Source organism: Camelus ferus, chromosome 1 (assembly GCF_009834535.1).
Source record: "Camelus ferus isolate YT-003-E chromosome 1, BCGSAC_Cfer_1.0, whole genome shotgun sequence".
NCBI classification, from domain to species: domain Eukaryota; kingdom Metazoa; phylum Chordata; class Mammalia; order Artiodactyla; family Camelidae; genus Camelus; species Camelus ferus.
In genome coordinates, this window is record NC_045696.1 from 27,229,761 (window position 1) to 27,252,372 (window position 22,612).

The following is a 22,612-nucleotide window of genomic DNA, read 5'->3' on the forward strand; positions in this document are numbered from 1 at the left end:
AGTTTTGGACAGAACTGGAATATCCCAGAAGCTCACCAGAATGCCCAAATTGCAGCATCCATAATAATGCAAGTATGGACAACTTATTTAATTAAAATTGCAATGTTATAATGGCTTTAGGTCAGTAATTTCTTCTTAATACATATCATACTGTTTATATATGCCCTAAATCAATAAACATAAAAGTAAAACAGTATTCATTCTTTAAACTTTTACTATGTGTCAACTCTAGGTTCTGAGTCTAAAGGAATCACGAGCAACAAGAACTTAGGGAATGGTTTATGGTTTATACTTAAAGACATGGAAGGGAAGTTTTAGGGCACACATACTTAATAAGCTAACTATGTATCAGGACATGGGAAACTGTAGTTTGCAAGGATGCTCATAATAGTATCTTCCATCCCAAATGCGCTTCTGGGATGAGAACTTACCATCCCCCCATCAAGAGAGGGAGTTTAGCTCTACATTCCTGAACCTGGTGGACCCTGTGACTCTTCTGACTGTAAAATGTGCCAGTTGTGACTGTAGCTCCTAGCTGGCCTGGCAACTTCCTTCTTCTGACTTCTTGGAAGGCTGCTGCCATGTAAGACGTGCTACTCCCCTGAGATCCTCATGTTCTGAGAGGACTGGGATACAGTGGAGAGACCCTGGAGGAGGAGACTCCATATGGAGACAGAGAGAGGATGTGGAGCACTGAGAAACCAGACATATGAGTGAAGAAACTAACTTGGAAGTAGATCTCACGGCCCCAAAGACCAGAAGAAGCCATGTGGATTGGAGGATGCATCACCCAGGTGAATCCTTTCAGGATTCCTGACTTGTGTGAGTAAAATAAAATGGTTTTAGGTGATGAAGTTTTAGCATAGTCTGTTAGGTAGCAATAGAAACAAGAACTCAGGCACTATGTTAGCAATTCAGCTAAATAAAATAGCTATGTTTCTTGCCTAAAGGGATGTATAGTCCAGTGAAGGAGACAATTAACTGAATATGCAGTGATAATGCAGTAGTCACAAAGCTCCATAACAGAAAATATCCAGGGCGCTCTGGGAACACACAGAACTGGCTCCTATCTCAGAGCTGAGACGGGAAGGAAAGATTCTACAGAGAATATCTGCCATTTACTCTTGGATCTAAAGGATACCTAAGTGTTAGCTCCAAAAAAGAGAGGGCATAATGGTGTCCCAGGAAGATGAAATGGCAAGTGGAAAGACCTCAAGGTGGATGAGAGCAGTGGTCATTCCAGGAATTGGAAGAAACTCAGAGTGATGGCAACACAAACAGTAAGATGGGGAGTGCCAAAGGGTAAGGACGGGAAGGCATGCAGGGGTCAGACCACAAAGGGCCTTGATTGCTGCATTCAGGAATCTTGCCTTTATTCTAAGGAAAATGAGAAGCCATTGAGAGATTTTAAGCAGTGGAGAGACTTGTTCAGTGTTGAATTTTAGGAAAATGACTCTGCACAGTCTGCAGCGAGAAGATTAGATTGAAGAAGGGGCAAGGCTAAAGGCAACAAGACCACTTATGGGCCATTACCATAACACAGGCAAGAGAAAATGGCTGTCAGAAGTTGGAAAGTGCCTTTATATATGAAGACATGTGTATTGTGCTGAGTCATATTCAAGCAGTAAAAATCTGCAGGAACAGGTACTTGAAGACAAGGGTCTGATGCTCTAGAATGAAATCTGTAGAGAAACAGCTATCTTTAATGAGTGCATCATTAGGGGAGTGGCAGGATGATGAGAAACAGAAATCACTGATGGGGCAGGCATCTGAATAGGTTAAGCGTCTGAGAAGAGGCTTGACTCAAAGACTTAAGTAGACATGAGAATTACAGGATTATGTATAGCATCAAAAAGGTAGATGCATACTTAAATGCCTAATATTAGGTAACTGTTAAAATAAATTACAGTATACATCTGTTTAACGTGACTATCTAAATAAAAAGTTCTTGGCATGGAAAAATTCCCTGTTCAGTGAAAACTATAGCTTATAAAATAATATTGGCATATCACAAATTCAAAGCAATGTGAGTACATGTAGAGATGAAGGATAGAAAAGATCTTTGTTGAGGTCTTAACAGTGACAATTTCTGACTACACATATCATTGGCACTTTTGTATTTTCATTTTGTCTATCTGTATTTTCAAAAATATCTATGGTACACATGTAGAATATACCCTCAGCATAAAGGAGGAGTAATAGTTGTTTGTTTAATGGGTTTTCATCTACTTCTCATGAGTGCCCAATGTTATTTTCAGCAACAATTCTGGAAATACAATTCTTAATACCTTTATAGACTGAAAATCATACCTTTAAAAAAAAGGCTGAATGTAGTCAAGGAGGATTTTAAGTGTGGATATCCAATGTGTTTCCCAATTATAAGTGTTCACTTTGATTGCACCCCCCTAAAACAGCAGAGGGTAAGTCAACTCCAAATTCTCCTCCAAGATCAGATCCCATTCATCAGATACTTACTGAAGAAAGCTTTGTGAAACTCAATGACATAAATAAGATATGAGCTATGTGCTCAAAGAGCTTTTAATTTAAATAGGGAAACAGAGATACAAATAGCCAAGGCTAATGCAACAAGAAAACCTGATTTGTGTGGTAGCAGACCTGTGAGCAGACCATTGTGAGGATTAAGGAGAAAGATTTGTTGATTTTGCCAGGCAACAGGAGGAAACTTGCACAGGTGGTGCACTTGAACAGGGCTTGGAAAGATGAGAAGTGCTTGCCAGGCAATCAAAGGAACAGCGTGTGCTGAGTGAGGACACTAAGGATTCTGGTGACAGCCCTGAGAGGCAAGAGGGGCCTGTCCCTCCTGTTACTCTGAGCAGCCCTCTGTGGACCAGAAAGTGGCACTGCCAACTGGATGTTGGTGAGTTTAAGATACATTCAGGGAATTTCAAACAGACTAATTAGAAAAGTGGGTGTGTGGGGGTGGGGTGGGGAAGGAAGAGGTAAGAAAAGGAAAAAGGATTGTAGAAGACTTTGAATACTGGACTAAAAAGTAAGACCTGACTCTGAATGAGGAGTAACATTACCAGACTTGTGTGTAAAGAAAGATCATGTGGAGAGTGCACAGAAGAGGGGAGAGAGAACAAAAGTAGTGATCAGTTCAAGGATATGGCAGTATTTCAAGGGATAGGGACTGAGGGTCCTCCCTAGGGGCTCTAGGAGTGGAAACAGACGAACAAAATCAAGAGATATGTTGGAGTTAGAAATGAAAGGACTTGGTGAATAATTGAGTTTGGAGAATAGTAGGAAGGTAACAGAAGAAATTAAACAATAAGATAATACAGCTGATTCTGAAAATCACAAAAATATTTTTTGCAATTTTTGCCTGCTTTATTTTTAATATGTTGGTCAAATAAATAACAGTAATTCTAAACAAGATAGCCAACAGCCAACAAAGGAGGAAAAGGAGCAAGCCTGAAAGGTCAAGTGCAAAAGCGAATTTGATTTTGGACACGTGTAGTCTGAGATATCCAAGGGAAAATATCACAGTGGTGCTCCAGAAAAGGGGTGGGGTGGCCAAATCAATCCGAAAGCCATCACAGTATCAGTAATAGCTGGACCACGTGTAAGGGTGGTAGCATTAAGGGCGAGGACATGACGTCGGAAGCTATTATTTGTTGAATACTTACCCTGCTTTAGATACTTTCTATGCATGATCTCATTTAATTCTCCCGAGAAATCAGAAAACTGTCATCACTGCAGAAAGCTTCAGCATGATAAAGACGGAGAAGACAGAGATTGACCATTAGGGGGTTACTTTCCTGATGGAAGCAAAATGGTATAAGCCGGAATGCAGTGGGCTGAGGTGTGAAAAGAATCAGGAAGGCAGAAGTGGTCCAACACTCCTAAGGAGCAGGAGAGAAAAAGAGCAAGATAAACAGAGGAGGAGACCAGGGAAAGCTGGAAAAGCAGGAGGCTTAACGTGGAAGAGAAAGGATCGAATGAAGAGAATGAGGATGAAAAGTCAAGATAGATAAGCTGATTTTTGATTGTTTTCAAGGGAGGTGAAGAGGATGACATAAGGAACTCAAAATAAGAGCTCGCCAGGAAGAAGATACTGGGTATCACTTGCAACACAGAGGAGGATGGCGAGGAAATAGGTAATTTAAAAGAATGAAAGAAAGAATGCTGACGTATTTCAGAGCGAAAAGCCTCTATTACTGTCTCATTTTCTCCAAATAAGAGGGACAGGGATGATTGTGACCCTAATAGGGAAAAGAGATGCCTTATTTGTTCTGTCTTCATGGAGTTCCACGGGTTAATAATATTAAATTTAAACATCTGGCAATCCAACTTCCTCGTTGCCACACAGAAGAAAATTTAACTGCTTCCTTCATTTTAGATAGTATAAGTTAAATTTAGAGAATAGTTAATAAACATTGAAAATTCTATTTCAATCTACAGAATTCAAGCAGCATAAACTGGAATTTGTTATTCATTCAAGAATATTGAAGGGAGATCTTCTGAGGCTAATAATATTCTCAGTTTCAAATGATATTAGGAATACAGAAAGTTATATATATATAACATATATATATAAAATGTGTCAAGGGCAATAAAATAGTTACAAACAAAATCATCAACAAAGAAAGAAGTGCTAACACGATGCAGTAATAGCTTTTATGTTGTAGAAGTGACAAGTGAACGATGTGTGCATAACAAAAGAGTACTGGCTGGTTGGCAATGCTGAATATATAGGTTAAAAAAGTCTAAGACACAAACACATATTCACACACAAACACACAAACACACGCTATTTAGTAGCTTGGACAAAAGGACTGCAACCTAACATCTCAACCAAAACAAAGGCACCTGAGGTCAACACAAAATGAATATACCGAATTCATTCTTCTGTAACATCATAGCTGTGAAAGCACAAATCATTTCGCAGACTTAATTTTAAAAGACAGGATAAAAAATCTGTTTTCCACAGACCAAAGAAGTGATATAACCACAGAAGGAAAACTAAAATGCAAAACCAATCGTCATCAATAAAATCTTACAAGATTTGAAACCCATATATTTACTAAATGATCTCTGTGTGTTTCTGAATGCAATTATCATAAGTGGGTGAGTATTAAGGCACATTATTTTATGGTTGGCAAGTTCACTGGGATCAATTAATCTAATGTTCTGATCAACAATATTACTTGATATGATAATTACCAGGGCTTACCGTGTGATGATACTGGAAAAAAGCCTCATGTGACCAGAAAATTGCTCCATGTAATAGCATTCTATAAATGCCACTTAGGAGTGGAAATTATCTGATTTGTCAGTAAAAAAGGCCAGTGCCAATTGTACCTCCTGTCAGGCTGGTGCTGCATGTGGCCGATCTCCTCTGGGCAATCCTGTAACATAGGCTGGAGCTCTTCCTGGGGAGAGGGGGTCAGAGTGGCAGTGGACTGATGGCTGTAAGACACGGCAGCTGGAGAAGACGCTGCTCCCCGCACAGGGGGAGTGGGGCCTCGTTCCTCTTCCTCCTCTTCTAGTTCACCTTGTTGCAGATACATCCTTGCTGGTGGCACAGGACATGGCATTTCTTGGTCATAGCTAAAACAAATTAAAAGGACACTTAGATTTACTTCAAGTTACTCAAAGAAACTATTCATGCAGTGTTCTAGCCACGTTAAGAAGATATCATTAAAAAAATAGTTCACTGTCACAAAAGTTTGTGAATTGCTATATATAACATTTTTTTTCCTCTGAGAGATTATACTTAAATTGGCATGTTATAGGCTCTGAGAAATCATGCAATAAATAAATCTATTTAACATAGTTTAATTTAGTACTCCCCAAGTGTGACTGATACAGTCTATCTCTCCAATTCAATGTGATCTCTAAAGGATGACTCAAAGATCCAAAGATGATATGTGAAACTCTGAGAAAAATTACTCTTCAAAATCCTTTCAGAGGGAGATATATTGAAGATCAACTATTAGTCCAACACAACCCACTTTTCCTCTGAAATTATAATATCACTATTTCTTCGTGTTGAGCACAAAATGAAGTATATTGTTGGCTTGCATTTAGGATGGTGAATGAAAAATGCAATAAATAAAATGATCAATAAACAATAAAATGCTCCCTTTACTCCTCTGCTAGAGCTGTGTGGAAGCTCTAAAAGGATTTGGGGAATATTCATTCCTTTCCCTTTTCTCCTCCCTCAGGGCATATGGTTATTAATCATAATGGCAGTAACTTAATGCATTATATAAATTGTGTTCACGTCACCCCCTCTCTTGTTCACTCTCCACTACTTGCCCTGTTTACCAGACCTCAGGAAAGCTGATGCTCACCTATAAGGTGATTCCTTTGTATCTTCTTTCACTGTACTAATCCCAACATCTTCCTCCTCTTTGACACTTTCCCCTGTGTTTCCTATGTGTCTTGTAGGCATCTTGACATTCCTCTCTCTCTCCTACTTCAAATTCTTCCCCAGTTCATTTCTATTCTATTTCTAAAATATCTCTAGAATCTATTCCTTTTTCTCCATCCTCATATTGCTTCTAAAATTACTTTACTATAATATGCATCAGTCTCTCATTATTCCCTTGCTTTAAAGTAATAAAAGTCTCTTGAATTGCCCAGAGAATAAAATACAGGTACCTAAACAAGGCATTCAATTATCTGTATAATCTGGCTCTCACCTGCCTTCTCAGCTTCCTCTCCCTCCCTCCCATGTGATCCATGTTAGTTCTCTAGGAGCCCACATCTCTCTGTGGTCTCAATGTCCATAAAACCCCTCCTCTTGGTTGAGAACTTTCTCATTTGTCAAGATCAAGAACAAAAGCATCAGATGAGGAAACCTTCATTCTTCCCAGTTAGAATCGGTTTTTCCCTTTGGGGCACAGTTGCATCCCTTATTGGTTTTGTTAAAATATATCCACTTATTTTATTTTATTCCTTTTCTTGGTGGACTAAAATAGCAATAAGTGTTATTAATATAGCCTAGAAAATGAATATTTAAAAATACAGTCAATCCTGATTACTTGCACATTCCATATTTGCAAATTCACTTACATGCTAAAAAAAAAAATAAAATTGTGACCCAAAGTGAATACCTGTAGCACTTTTTTGGCCATTCATAGACACATGCAGAGAAGCCAAAAATGTGAGTCACCTGATGCACCCATTCCTGGCTGCGGTCAAACAAGACGACACTCGGCCTTGCTTGTTTCAGCTCTCAGACTGTAAAAGAGCATCCTTTGCATGGTCTATATAGTGCCATGCGTTCTCTCTCTCATTCTCCCTTTTGTTTTACGCTGGTGAGTCCGCTGTTTAAAATGACCCCCAAGTGTGGTGCTTTAGGGCTGTCTAGTGTTCCTAAGGGCAAAAAGGCTGTGATGTGACTTAATGGAGAAAATATGTGTATTAGATAAGCTTTGTTCAGGAATGACTCCCAGTGCTGCTGGCTGTGAGTTCGGTGTGAATGAATCAACAATACATATTAAATAAGGTGTCTTTAAACAAAAACATACATAAAACAAGGTTATGTATGGATCAGCTGACAAAAATGTAACCAGAGGCTTGCAGGAACCTAACCCTGCCTCTGTCCTAGGGGCGATGGCTCAGTATTTGCTAGTTCAGTGATTGGAAAATAAAAGTTCAGGGACTTTGTTTCCTGGTATAGTTGTAACTGTAAAACTGTTTTTTGTTTTGTTTTGTTTTTGTTTTTGTGGAGAATGAAATACAATGTCTTTATTTCTACAATAGTCATTAAAAAGACTGTATGTTCAAGTAGATTCTGTATTTTGTGTGCTAATTCTCCATGTCAAATGAGTTCTCCTCCTTTCACACTAGTGAAGCCTCTATTTTGTTTTGTTGGGAGGTGCCGTGTCCAGTTCTCCAGAATCTGGAGTGAGGAGGAAGCACACTCACTCTCTAATTGCTGTCATGTGGGTTCTTTATACTTATGAAATCTTTGTGAGAGACAATTCAATAAAGTCTAAATTTCTACAGTTTTTGGCAAAATGTGATAATATCTCAGCACAAACAGTTTTTAGGATACTGGAGCTGTTTGTATAAATCCACATAATTATTTTATGAAAATTCAGAGATGTGAAACAGAAGTTCCAGTATTTGAAAATAACAAAATCATATATGTATTATGACCTATATGTGATCTCATATATATTCTTACCTATCCATGATCACATATGTAAATTAAATGCATATAATGTAAGCTATTTGTAAGTATAAATATGTAAACTGTGTGTATGTGTATATGTGAGTGTGTGTGTGTGTGTGTGTGTGTGTCTGTGTATTCATGATTCACAATTCTTAGTTCCAAAAGAAGCTTCCAAGGCACAAATTCCTTTTTGGGGGGCAACATTGAGGAAGGTTTTTAAGTCCTGCTGACCTGTCAGTATTGTTTTATTCAGAGACAAATATTTGTGGACCTTAGGAATCAGGTGGCTCCCCTTGGTGATGCAGTTTAACAATAACTTAATACGGGTTTATGGAATCATAGTATTGCGCTTACGTCCGTTCTGGAAGTCCGCTTACCCTTCATCTACAGAGAGACTGTACTCCTCACTGTTGCTGTGAGGAGGAGGATGCGCTGGGGGAGGCGGAAGCAGGTCTGCCCAGTTCATGCCACCTTGTTTTGGTACCTTGGGTGTCCGTGCCCCTTTCTTATGCCCTTGACTCCCTTGAAAAGAAATAGAAGGCAAGTCTTTATCTCTGGCTTTTAAATGTTTTCTATTATCCACAGGTTAATTTTTTCTGTAAAGATGATCTCATAATTCATATATAAACACACTTTTGTCCATTAATTTTACGCAGAACTTTGTACAATATGACACAAAATACTGCCAAGTTTAACAGCAAAATAAACAGTGAAAAAGCAATAAAATCATAAATGAATTTTACAAGTCATATCATTAATAGTGACCTTCTTACAGCAATTAATTGCATTATGGATTATCATCTAAAACAAGTGAGCTGTAGACATATTTTCTGAAGTGCCTTTCTATTATTTAATTGCTGGAACCTAAAATACAGTATGATACAGATACGATCTATTACATTTCCACTGTTGCATTAAATCACTGAATATATATAATTTGTACTTGTCCACTGAAATGTTTTAGGCACAGTGAAATTACTTTTCATCAGAATGGCAGGTGCAGATGAAAATAACTGCTGGAAGAACTAATATATCTAACAACAAAAGGAGCAGAAAAGATTTTTTAAAAGGAACAGAAGTGTTTTTAGCTACTGTTTCTGTAAAATTACGGCTTCGAGTGAAATAATGTTGCTTGAACATTCTTAGAAGTTTAAAATAGTTCAATTATTCAAGTTCCCCAATGTTCTGATATTAGATTTGGCATATTCTTTAAACATAGGTAGCTGCACATTTTGGTGTACTCATCTTAAAATAATTTTAAGTCAAAAGATATTTTGGGATAAAATGGTCTTTATCCTCCTCCTCCAATATGATACATTTTAGTTTCTTATATAAATTAAAGACAGTGAGTCTATAATTATTTTTCTCATATGATCCCTTAAATTCAGTGAATTATATTGGTCTTTTTTTTTTTTTTAAACCTTTCTGAAACAGCTCCAAGTTACACGGTGCATGAAACAGGTCTTAGTATATTCAATAAGCCTTCTTTTTTTAAAGTCACTTGGGAATTTTCAGATGGCAGTGTTTGTTAAGCCAGATGTTCCTGCACTGGTATGTTACTGCACCAAGTGTGGGCTGAGGGATAGGCTGTTATTAATAAATTCTGATTGTCAGGCCTCTGCTTGTGGGTCTCCTTTCTCTCCTCCTCCACTCAGTTGCCATATATTGGAACGGTTATGCCTGTACAGGGAGCTGACTACGCGCAGCGCCTTCCCCCTGACTTCCCTGGCACACATCTACCATAGTAACTCCATCCATCCCGAAAGGCCGAACATCACAAATCTCTTCTAGACTGCCACTTAATTGCTTTGTTCTCTCCTCTAATTACCACCAGATTCCACATCTTTGTATCTCTTTACCATATATTCACAGAATACCAAATAACAAATTGCAGCAGAGCATCGGAATCTATGGATCTAAGCCGAGGGATGGAGAAAGTCACTGAATATTAATAACCTAGAATCATGTTTTTCCATTAAGACTTCTTTCTAAGTGGCTAAGAATTCAAAGAAGAAATGGCATGAGATGTCAAATATGAAAATATTTTATATAGTTTACCTAAAACAACCTTGAAATTTTTCTCTTAATTCATGTTTCTCTTAATTATTTATTTTTAAAAAGGAAAAACATAAAGGTTATTTGATAAGATTTGATTGTTTAAAAAGAAATCAAACATGTAGTAGAATAAGAGTAGAGCTATTTCTAAGCTCCGTTAATTCAAATAGGAACAATTTCAACCAATGACAAAACACAGTTTAGAAAATGACAAATCGGCATGCTTTAGTCAAGGGAAGATGGTAAAATGCAAATACCACATTCATTACAGAGATGGGGTAGTAGACCCTTGGCTAAAAGTACCTAGCAGCAACTTAAATCCAGCTGCCGGGAAGTAATGTTTCTACCCTCCCCTGGAGAAACAAACTAGAGTCAAGATCAATTGGTTTCGTTCTCATTGTGGTGTGACTTGCCACATGTTAGTTCTAATAATGAACCGCCTTTAATTAGAAAAACAGGACTTAAGTACCACCAGGCGCCCATCTGCAGCCCCTATCAGGAAAACAGCTGGCAAACAGCTGCAACAGCATGAAGACCACAGGGAAGAGGCCTCAACGTGGCTTTCGAGGCACTTACAGACTGGAGTTGGGAGGCTGCTTTACAAGGTTTTAGAACAAGAACTGAGTAAGGGATAGTAGAGAGATTTTAAGCTGAGGTAGGTTCCAGTTGTACCTAAACCTCATGATATTCTCTCTTAGGTTTCTGAGTCTGTCCAAGCGTACTCAAATTTTATATGCTTTCACAGCCTTCCTTCAAATGGTAACGTATTTAGCAGATTAACTATATGCCCAATATTTTTAGTTATGTTTTTGCTGAGGAGGGGAAAAGTCTTAACTGGCTTTGAAGACTAGGGCATGCTTCTGGCTTTGCTAAAGCTCCTTAACAAGGAGGAAAATAAGGAGCCTCAATCTGTTACCAAATAGAACATAAAATGGTTTCGTGAGTGGACAGTCCCTCAAATGGCAGAGACGAGCTCCATGCCTGGAAGATTCAAATCGCATAAAGTGATTACACATGTCACTTACACACATCAGATCATCAGCATTCAATTTTTAATCTTGGAAACACCATCTTTTTAAAGGGGAGGTTGGCTTTCTCCTCGGTTCCCCTTACTCACCGGATGTACTGCTGCCTCGGTCGGAGCTATTGTAGGATCCTCCTGTATTCTGGTCATATGACTGGTTGTACGGGATAGTTGGAGGAACTGTGTCATTTGCTCGATAATCTAGACATTTCAGATAAAAAAAATTAAACACTTATTTTCTCTTTGGTGCTTCAATCATTTACCAACGATTAGGCTTTTAAGCTACTGTGTTGATCACCTGATAAAATGTATGAAAGTGTTCAAGAGGAAAAGTCGGGAAAAAATAAAGACCCTTAAACATGTCTCCTTTAAGCTGTATAAAATGCACGCGATTGCACCTTCTTTACATAAATCACACTAAACATAAGTGTGAATAAATCCTATGAGGGACTACTTCTTCTCTTTAAAATACTTATTAATCAGCTAAAGCAAAAATCAGACTTGCTTGACTTCTTATCTTTAAAAGTATAGTAACAAAATAATTTTAATAATAAGAAATCAGGAAAATCTCATATTTGTGAATCAGAAAAAATTTAAAAAAAAAGTAAAAAATAAAATGAAAACTTGCCAGCAAGATTGCATCTAGTGAAAAATATATACATGGTAAGAAAACGAAGTATCTCAATCTCTCAAAAAGGCTTCTACTTACTTCGGCAGATGTGAAAATCCAAATGACAAACTTAGCACTGGAATGTACTGAGTAATAATCTGTCAGTTTAGTTGCATTCCAGTGTCTTTATTATAGTTTGACATTTCAAGTCTGTTTACAAGCAGTATAAACAATAAATCAGAGCTCTGAAATATTTGTACAGAGGACTGTCAGATCTTTCCAAAGTCCACAATAAAGCCATATACTATGCAAGAATAATATGACAATAGGTTGAATAACACTGTAAACTCCATGATCACACACAGTCTCCTGTTCATCGTTGTCAGCCTTTGTCAAAAACTCGCCTATTCCGCTAAGTGAAATAAGTCCGACAGAGAAAGACAAATACTGTATGACATCACTTTTATGTCAAATCTAAAAAATACAACAAACTAGTGAATATAACAAAAAAGAGGCAGACTCACAGATATGGAGAACAAACTCCTGGTTACCAGTGGGAAGAGGGAGTGGGAGGGACAAGACAGGGGCAGAGGGGTAAGAGGTGCAAACTATTAGGTGTAAGATAAGCTACAAGGATATGCTGCACAATACAGAGAACAGAGCCAATGTTTTATAATAATCATAAATGGAGAATAACCTTTAAAAATTGTGAATCACCACATTGTTTACCTGTAACTTATATAATAGTGTACATCAACTATACTTCAATAAAAAATGGTTAAAAATAAATGTTTATTGAATTGGGTTGTTGTACCAATCAAGTGATTTCGTAAACTGGGGAAAAAAAAAGCAAGATGATTGTATTATTAAATGAAAACATGTAACACTAACTTAAATGAATGTTTGTCTTAAGCTATCTTTTTTGTAATCTCCAACTGTAGTAGGTTTTATTCTTGAAAAAAAACGTTCCCAACTCAAGCCTAAAGAAAATAAGCCTGTGTTTCTAATTACCCACAATAAAATGTATCCTTTACCCAGACCCTCATACAAAACTGCCCTGACCTATTCAAATCAGAGCAATGTCTTTTTCCCTAGAGGTGTAACTTTGCAAATCACGTCATTAAAGCTGTAGCCTGAAGGACTACAAAGAAATCAAATACCTATCTCTTCCAACTCACCGATATTACAGTAGAGAAACATTCCCCTCTGGCCATAAAGTACTATTCTGCTGCTACAAGTTAACACTACTCAATTTATTTTAGATTTTATTCTGACAGGCTTCAATCATGTCAACCAAAGAAATTTAGGTTCTAAAATCATACACTGCAGCAGCCTTAGTAACCACATGAGGTAGGAAAAATAGAACAAATTGAACCACTTCTCCAGTTCAAATTTAATTTAATTATTTTTCTACAGTCTGATAAAAAATGCTATTCGTTTATATGACCACGTAGAAGCAATTATCTTCCATTCTCGAGTGGAAAGAATGGGATAGTCTATTTATTTAAAATGTGAGGTATGGTGATGGTTGTATATCTGCCTTATGAATAAAAGATGGTTCTGAACAATCCCTCACCTACGATTAAATTTAAATGAATCTCCAAACCATTCGAAAATACTTATATATTATTATAAAATCAATTTTCCGAGGTTATTGTTGTGCTAATTAACTCTTTGACACTGGAAATTTTGAAACCAAAGAAATAAGAAAACCTTAGGAACAAAAGAAAGATTCCACTTGTTAGTTCCAGACAAGCTTCGGCACGTCGTGCTGAAGGGTTAAGGATGCCAACAGAGAAGAAGTGGGAATAAAGGCAAGGCTCTTCACCTTTGTTCAGTTTGTTTTGCTCCATGATGTTATACTGAATTGGTGCCACTTCTTGCTTCTGCTGTCCCGGTGGTTTCCAGTGCTTCTCGCCCGAGTCCCCGCTGCCATTGTTCATGTTGTTGCTGAGGTTTGACTGGATGAGCTGGGTGGTGGCATAAGGAGTGGGCTGCCCTGATGGATTGACAAAACGCCCGTCCTTCAGATTTGGGCTATTGAAGGTTTTCATCTCATTGATTTTGTTACTAAGGTCCACATCACCATAAACAGTTGACTCAGGGAGCATCAGATTTGTTTGTTTGTTATCCAGTTGGTTGTTATAATTTGCTATACAATCAGCTATGTGCAATGGAGAGGAAAAGGAAAAAGTCATTCTGCATGGTTATTCGTTTTAAATTTCCTTGTAAGTAGCTTTGTGAGTCACAGTAAAGTTAGGCAAGGTATAAATGGGCTTAAATAAGATCAGTAAAAAGGGCCAAGTATTCTTATGTCCTTTCTAACGAACATACTCAAATGGTCTTCTAAAGAAAACTGAGGGAATAAGGGAGGACACACATAATTTATATGGAGACTAAATAACTCTGAACTTCTGCTGCTGATATGTAGGAAATAATACGCTCAATTCAAACAATTACATAATTTTCCTTTAACAATCCCTTTACTAGGAATTGCAGTAAAATAATATGTACATGAATATCTTTATGTGTCAATTTAAAATTTTCCAAACTGGAGTTACTGAACTATTTGAAGCTACTAGTTAGTTCTTGAAGCAATGGAACAAAACTTACAGGTTGAGAATCCAGACCACCCCCCCAACCAAAAAAAATACCAGGAACAGAGGGAAAGTGATAGTAAATAATGCTCAGGAAAACTTTATTAGTTTTTTTTCTTGGTTATGCAGAATAATCATTATGTGGAAAGGATGTTATATAATCATTTTTTCATGGTTTCATAATAACACCCCAAGAAGTGTAAAATGACAATAATGATGGCAAAATAAATCATGGTAGCCAGGACAATTTAATCAAATAACATCTGAATAATAGCTAATATGTCTAATATTTCCATTTTACTCTAATTTTCCCTCCATTTAAATATTTGAGAATGAAATAACTTATATAGAAATACTTAAAGCCTGCAGTTGAAAATATTAAAAGCAGGAAGAACTAAAATAATCATTCAAAATTAAAACATCTTTTAGGTGAAAAATCAGTCAAGTTCCAATAGTAAAAATGCCACTATTTTAATCATAGTGGCAGCAATACTAACAGGTCACCTTGAAGATTAGTTTTCAACTGGATATCCTAAAAAATGATAAACGAACACGGTCCCTGTAAAAGCCGTAAAAATTAATATAGTTCTAAGAAGAATTTGCAACTTCTCTATCCTACTGAATTCAACTACTCTGAATTTCAACAATAAATGATCAGGGATCAGGGGTATTTGAGTCATCTGGCGTTTAGTAATTCTTATTTCTAATTTCTAGGAATTAAGATTTGTATAACAGTGGCTCAGCAATATTATTAAAGGCAGTATGGCTTTGGCAATCTCACTTTTCTTTGCCAGTCTTTCTAGAGTGTTATTCAATCGAACCTTCTGAGATAATGGACACGTGCTATTCTGCACTGTCTAATACAGCCGCCACTAGCCACATGTGCTCCTGAGCACTTGAAATGTGGCTAATGCAAATGAGGAACTGAATTTCAAATGGTATTTTATTTAATTTAAATTTTAATAGCCACCTGAAGCCAAAGGCTACTGTATTAGACAACACAGCTCTACGTATTAATTTAAATGGGTATTGTCAGTTTTTCTCTCTTATTGGGCTCAGCATAATCTTTCTTTTATTTATAACTATGTGAGCACTTATCTATCCAACCAACTAGAATATGGACTTCTGAAGAACATGGACTTGGTCACATGGCTTTATCATTTCCATATCCATATCCAATGGAGACTAAGATTTGTTCTTTACAGTGTACCACATTTTTTACTTGAATGCTATTTTCTATTTCCATTTCCTTAATTCCATGGGTTATTTTACTTCTATAGGCATATATTTTGATTCTTTATGATTCTTTTTATATTTCCTATACTGTGAATGAATGTTGAAAGGTTTTTTTTTGTAAGACATTATTTGTAATTTTCTGTGTAGTCCCTTGAATATTGCATCCTCTATATCCAAATTTTACTGTCATGTTTTAGCATGAAAATTTAGCAGAGTAATTTACTCACACATATTTCTGAGCTAAAAAGACTCCATACAAAAATAGTATTAGTATACATACCTGCAAAAGATATACATTTCTCGTATCCTCAGGATTTACCAGTATGATATAAAAATCTAATTTTGAGTTTCACTCAGCTTTCACTTAAAATGATCTGGTTTTGCTGCCATACAATTATTATTATTATCATTGTTACTGCTATTAAAGAATTTGGTTCACTCAAACTATGGATTTATCAATCTTTTGATCTGCTCTATTCCTAAAATCTTAAAAATAAATAATTGCATTTAAAGTTATAATTATGTACATTCTTATGAAGATGAATACTTCACTTAGTTTCATTTTTTGTCCTTATTTGCTATCTATTCTAGAATTTATACTCTTACTCTCCCTTTGCATACTAGGAAATATTTTTGGGTGGAGGGTGAGGTGTGGAGGTTTGGGATGAAGAAAACAGTTGAATCAGGCTAGTTTGCTAAACAATGGTAAATATTTCAAGAAAATGTTGATTAAATTTCCCTTCTAATTTAGGGAGAAGGGAAGGAAAGTTAGCTCCTGATGGCTTGTTCCTAACAACGCCAAGCCTGCACATCCAGCTGTCTGCATGTCTCTAACCTGGGCGACTGTATGTGGTCAGGTTGCTGTCGCTGTTTCCATTGCCTGCGGTGCAGCAGTTGATGGAGCAGTCATTGTGGTTGTTCCCAGTGTTAGGCCACGTGTCTGCCAGCCAGGGCTGCGTGGCAGGTTCACTGATGTTGAGAAGTCCTGGCCTAAAGAAAAAAAAAAATATATGTAAAAGTAAATGTTATATAAGGAGCAAATAATATTTCCTCTCTAGAAATCCAACAAATTCTTCATCTCATCATTTTCACAAATAATTTGGTCAACTATGCTGAATGAAACTATAATTCCTTTCATTTTACAGGCAAGGCAACTGTAATGTTAATGTTCTGGGACATGCCTCGGTTTTTATAACCATTACATTGTAAACTGGCAGAGACTTAAAGTATCGTATCATTTATAAGGCTCTACTCTGCTTTCAGTCACAGTGACTAAAAATCAAACATGGAATCTAAAAAACAGATACATATATTTTTCAGTGTTTTAGTAGCTTAAAGAATAAGCTAGCTAAGACAGTTTGCATTTCTTAATTTTTGACCCATTTAAAAATTATGGTTCTTCTCACAAATTCGTTAAAAAAAAAATGGAACAAGCTCCTTTATGTAGATAATGGATCCTTCACTAAGCACATATGCATATTTTCCTTCAAAACCATGTTTCAGAGATAGTGAGTTGGGGCTCTGTGACATTTTGCAGAGAGCCTCATCAGTGTTTCAGAGCACAGTTCTGTAAGCTTGTCAACATTTTCTGATGGTGACAATGTAAAATGCCATGAATCCCTAAGTAAACAAAGGAAAGCGACTGAATTAAATCTGGTAAAACAAAGATGTCCACTATAAGAAATGTCAGCATTCATGTTTTGGGGGGCACAAAAGATGCTGATCTTCTTTCACTGTGCACTGAGAGTGCAAAGTACATCAGCAGTTATAAACGCGAGTCCTGGACCGTCAGTGCCAGAAACGCAGCCAGAACCCAGGAGTGGCAATCCTGGCGTCCTTCTCCAACACTGACTCTGTTTGATGATTCAGCAGAAGAGGTGAGGATGCATGATACACTGTCAGGTCCACAATAAACAGACTGGCACCACAGATTCTGCCAAGACTTTCTTCATGGCTCCATTTTCTTTGTTAAAGTGCAATAACCATGCTTCTCATTTACCTGGGAAGCAAGAACATTGCACTCTCCATGGTCCCTATTCTGACACACAGAGAGTCAACCGAGGAAACTTACCATGCAAATAATGGTTATTTGAGAAATAATTCACTTCAAGTGAAGAATATGGATTTATAATTATGTATCTGCATACAAATATGTATATATATATCTGTAATAAAAATAAATATTTACCCTTTTGCTTACAATGTGTGAGGTATTGTTCTGAGTCCTTTACATGTATTAATTCACTTAATCCTTATGACAATTCTACAAAGCAGTTACTATTATTATCCAAATTTTACGTAAGAGGAAACAGAAGCCTGAGAGAGGTTAAGAAACTTGTGCCTGGTTACACGAAGTGTGTGAGTGGCAGATTTGGGCTTCAACCCCAAGTAGCCCAGCTCTAGAATCTACACTTTAATTCAGGATGCTATAAACACATATACTGGAGGGCACTGAAATTTCCTAAAACCCTCATTCTTAACAAAAGGAAGACTGGGGAAATATCTGAAGTCTTAAAATTCAGAATAATGCTTTTATAACTGAACAAATTTACTATAAAAATTGCTGATAAAAATATGCTTTGAAAAGCAATGTTGCTGAACTGTTGAAATTTAAAACATTTAAATGCAAGCTGTATCACAGATATCCAGAGCCTTTGAAATAGATGTTGCTTAAGAAATTCTGCATTTAGTAATCTTTAGCTTTTCTTATTTTCTCTTGAACTGAAACCAAGTGTGTTATCACTACAGAAGTTATTAAAAGTCAATCTCCATATGTGACACTGTAGAAATATTATGGGATGTTGGAAGTACGGGTCAAGCGGAAATTTTCCACAGCCTGACTTACATGTTTCAAAAGTAACAGACAATATTTTCATGCTACTGTGATTCCCCCCAAAAAAACACTTTTAAAGTGAACGTTTTGATATCATCAGAGACTGAAAGAACTTTTCAGATTCGTAGGAGGTAGGACTAACAGTCCCATCCTAGCTTTCGGTTCAGACCTGTGTTTGGAGTGCTAATTATTTAGGGATGAAGGTGAATCATGATTAGTGGCCCAGAATGCATCTTAAAGTGCCAAGTGTGTATTTCAGAAACTCTAAGGAAGTCAAGGTCCTATGTAGCAACTCTGATAAGGGTGTTAGCGCAAGCTATCTTTATGCATTTAAGATGATCCAGTGTTTCTGAGACAGACTTAGTTGCCCAAAAATAAGAAATGAAGCAGAAGCAAAACACAGTGCTGGTTATAATGATTAATATGTGTCAAAACATTATATAATGTTACCACATTTTACATATATATATAAAAGTAGAATCACATTATACATATATATATCTCTCTCCATATATTAGTTGTTACATTTTCATGCTAATATATCTATCTGAGTTTTGCCTGTTTCTTCCTTGTCTTCAAAAAGGCACTATCAGGGAAAGGAAGACACTAGGGCTCGCAAAAACCGTATTTATCTTTCAGTTCATATTAAGGGAACAGTTCTGTGTCACAAAGGAAAAAAGGACAAACACACTTAAATAATTACGTGGCAATTACCTTCCATTCCTCTGCTCCTACTCCAGATACTCCAATCACTCACTCCAAGAAAAAACAGACAAAAACAAAAAACCCGAAACAACAAAATAATGCCCCAAACCTATCTGAACTCCTAAGCCATGAAATAAAATACCAGAGGGACCCCGGGCTGGGGAAAATGCTCAAGGGGCTTGGCAGTACAGGTTGCCCATGGGCTGTCTCTTCTTTCCACTGATAGCGTGAGAGAGTTCTGAAGCCCAGGAAGAAGCGAGGGACAGATCCGAGAGTGGTCAGTCCTTTAGAGAGCGGCAGGGTTTGAGCTCTGTTTCTTCTTCACCTCCCACGGCCAGGAAATGTGCTCTTGGCATCCTCCACCCGGTCAGCCTGCCTTTCCTACTGCTCTCTTCAGGCTTTCTCTGCTGTTTCCTTGTTTATGCTATTGTTTGGATTTTAATTAGGTTTTTGTTTGTTTATTTTTGTTTGTTTTGTTTGGGTTTTTTGGGAAGATGTGATGCGGATATGTGAGGTACGGGAAACAAACAAATAGAAACAGCTATTTAATATTTCCATGACCCTTCTCTGCATTACACTGCAAGTCCTCTGTCCTTTTCCAGTTGAGAAGAGGGCTCTTTGCTTACTGCAACCATCCTTTTCTCTTTAGCTAAATTCACAATTTTGAGAACCAGAAGAGCTCTCACACTCAACCTTCCCCTTTATTAGAGGAAAATGTCCAGAACCCAAAATTTTCTTCAAAGTCATCAAGGATTGAACTCAAGTCTTGTGGCATTCATTTCTTTAATAACTTGCTCATCCTTTCCTTTCTTAGATACTTTTTGGTGATATCTTTCAAAGGTCAATAATTCATGTGTTGAATTTATGGATATAATCTAATAAACTACATTTATTGCACTACAAAAATTCATGTGTTTAATTATTGATTAATAAATCACATAACCTCCACATGCCAGGCTCTCACATTCTATTGTGAGAGACAATCATTTAGGCCAGGAGTTGGTATAACTATTTCTATAAAGGATCAGAGGGTAACCATTTTAGGCTTTGCAGGACAAATTTTTTGCTACAACTATTCAACTCTGCCATTGTAGTGGGAAAGCAGTCATAGACAACATACAAACAAATGAGTCTGCCTGTATTTTAATAAATCTATTTACAAAAACAGGTGGCAGACCAGATTTGGCCCAAGAGCCATAATTTGCTGACCCTTGATATAAACAAAAGATAACTGCATTACCTCATATTAGATGCTCATCTGCGGTATTCATACAGCACAAAGAGTTCACGGAGGACACAGCAGGTGAACCACAACACACTAACAAGGGGAGGGGGCACACATTTCAGGTGGTGTAATAAGGACATAGAAGAGAGGGAGGGTATAGCTCAGTGGTAGATTGTGTGTTTAGCATGCACAAAGTCCTGGGTTCAATCCCCAGTACCTCCACCAAAAAAATAAAATAAAATAAAAATGAATTTAAAAATACATGAAGAAACCTAATTCCCCTCGTCCCCAGAAAACCAAAAAACAACAACAAAAAAATAAGGACATAGCAGAGAATGCAATACTGGTGAATAGCAGGTGGATCTGACACAGTGGATTGTACGGTGTGGCACACAGAGGCATGAAGTGAGCTTGCCAAACCCTAGAGGTTATTGGCTTTACAAAGTGCTCTGCCCACTTTGGACCTAATCTTTTAAACATGGTGGGTTCCACTGAAAAATGAGATCTTCAGCAGCTCAAAGACATGATCAACATGCATTTCAAAATTTCATTCTGGCTCCAATGGGCAAAAGAAGTTAACAGGAAGTAGCGCTAGTGAAGTAGCGCTAAGTGAAGCTCCCTGGAGCTTTTGTAACAGATAAGGCAAGGGAGAAAAAGAGCTTTCAGTGAAACAATGAAGTGATAGTGAAGGGAGTGAAAAGGTAGGATCAACAAAACGCAGTAATGGATGCAGGAAAGAGGATGACTTGAACATTTTGACTTGGGTGTCATTAACCAAACGGGGTGGGAGGTCCAGTGAGGACTCACAGTCTGAGATGCCTGAGAGAATCCAGTGTTTAAAGATGACATTCGAAGCACATGCTTAGCATGCACAAGACCCTGGATTCAATCCCTAGTACCTCCATTAAATAAGTAAATAAACCTAATTACTCCCCCCCCCAAAAAAATATTTTTAAAAAAAGAAAAAAAAAAGGGATGACATTGGAGAAGAGAGGACAGGAGTCTGGCCCATTCTCAGCACATGGGTCACAGAACGTACACACCACACACACACACACACACATTCACACTCACAAATGGCTAGGAAACGAGACCTGTTCCTAATGCATTCCTGACCTCTTATCCTGTCCTATTTTTTTCCAAAGCACTCATCAACTGCTGAAATAACAGTGTTGTCTTTTTTTTTTTAAAAAATGCTTATTATTTATCTTCTATCTCCCCCACGAAATGTAAGGTTCACAGGATAGGAACTTTTATTGCCTTTGCTCACTGATGCATCCCAAGCAGCTAGAACAGTGCCTGTCACATTGTAGGTATTCAAAAAATATGTTTGATGAATAAATAAATTTAAAATTCTGTATGTAACTGTCATTTTGAGCACCGACTCCAAGATCTTTACTTAACTGTTGCCTCTGTCAAATTCCAGCATCTTTTATCATTTGGTTTGGTAAAAAGATCACTTCTATTAGATATTTAAAATAAATCTGTTTCACCGTTACACTTAAAAGGTTAATTCTGGATGACGATAAAGTGAGCCAAATGGGACAGATAGTTCAGGAACTCTGTAATTTTTCAGTCCTGCTGAAGAAGCTGGCATTTGGAACCTCGAGATCCCTACCATCATTTCTTCCTTCATAACTTGGTCTATCTAGGTTGTAAATTCCTTTAGAGCAGGAACCAGACTTCTATTTTATAAGTGTGTGCGTGTGTGTGAGTAAGAGACTGCAGGTCTGCGCACCTGCCCCGGCACAGCGGCTGGGACAGAACACACAGAGGTGCTCAGCAGCATTTCCTATGCTCTGATTAATGAGAAAGCCTGAAGTCTACAGTCATGAATATACACATGGAGAGAGTTGGCTGTATCATCAGGCACTCCAGATTTATCCACGAGAATGTTCTTACGCCAGGGGCTGTTTCACGAGTGTCTAGGCTGTGATTTAGATGGAATTTCCCTGGATGCAAAAACATGCCCTGGTTTAATTCCTGAATCAAGTGGATTTATTCCTCATGAAGACCTCCTTAGCTTTGGGGTGTTTCCGTGGCTGGCTTTGTTTCACAGGAAGCTAGCAGCAGTATCCAGGAAAGAAAAGATCAGTGCTTCGTGTCTAATTTGTGCAGCATTTGCTAAAGGTGGTCAACGTATTTTTTCACCACTCTTTGGTCATGTACCAGATTCAT

At 37.4% G+C, this 22,612-nt stretch overlaps 1 protein-coding gene across 11 annotated transcripts in view; it reads right to left on the reverse strand.

Annotated features, from left to right (window-relative positions):
• The window catches only part of ROBO1 (roundabout guidance receptor 1), a 1,015,952-nt gene that overhangs the window by 22,949 nt on the left and 970,391 nt on the right, over nt 1–22,612 (reverse strand). For 9 of the 11 annotated variants that reach the window (XM_032489632.1, XM_032489650.1, XM_032489636.1 and 6 more), the window contains 5 exons: nt 16,507–16,661; nt 13,667–14,002; nt 11,322–11,429; nt 8,527–8,671; nt 5,323–5,571 (listed from right to left, as the gene is read on the reverse strand). In XM_032489632.1, coding sequence (XP_032345523.1) covers nt 5,323–5,571; nt 8,527–8,671; nt 11,322–11,429; nt 13,667–14,002; nt 16,507–16,661 — 993 coding nt within the window. The remainder of the gene's footprint in view (nt 1–5,322; nt 5,572–8,526; nt 8,672–11,321; nt 11,430–13,666; nt 14,003–16,506; nt 16,662–22,612) is intronic. The other 2 variants (XM_032489681.1, XM_006192008.3) reach the window with 1 other exon arrangement.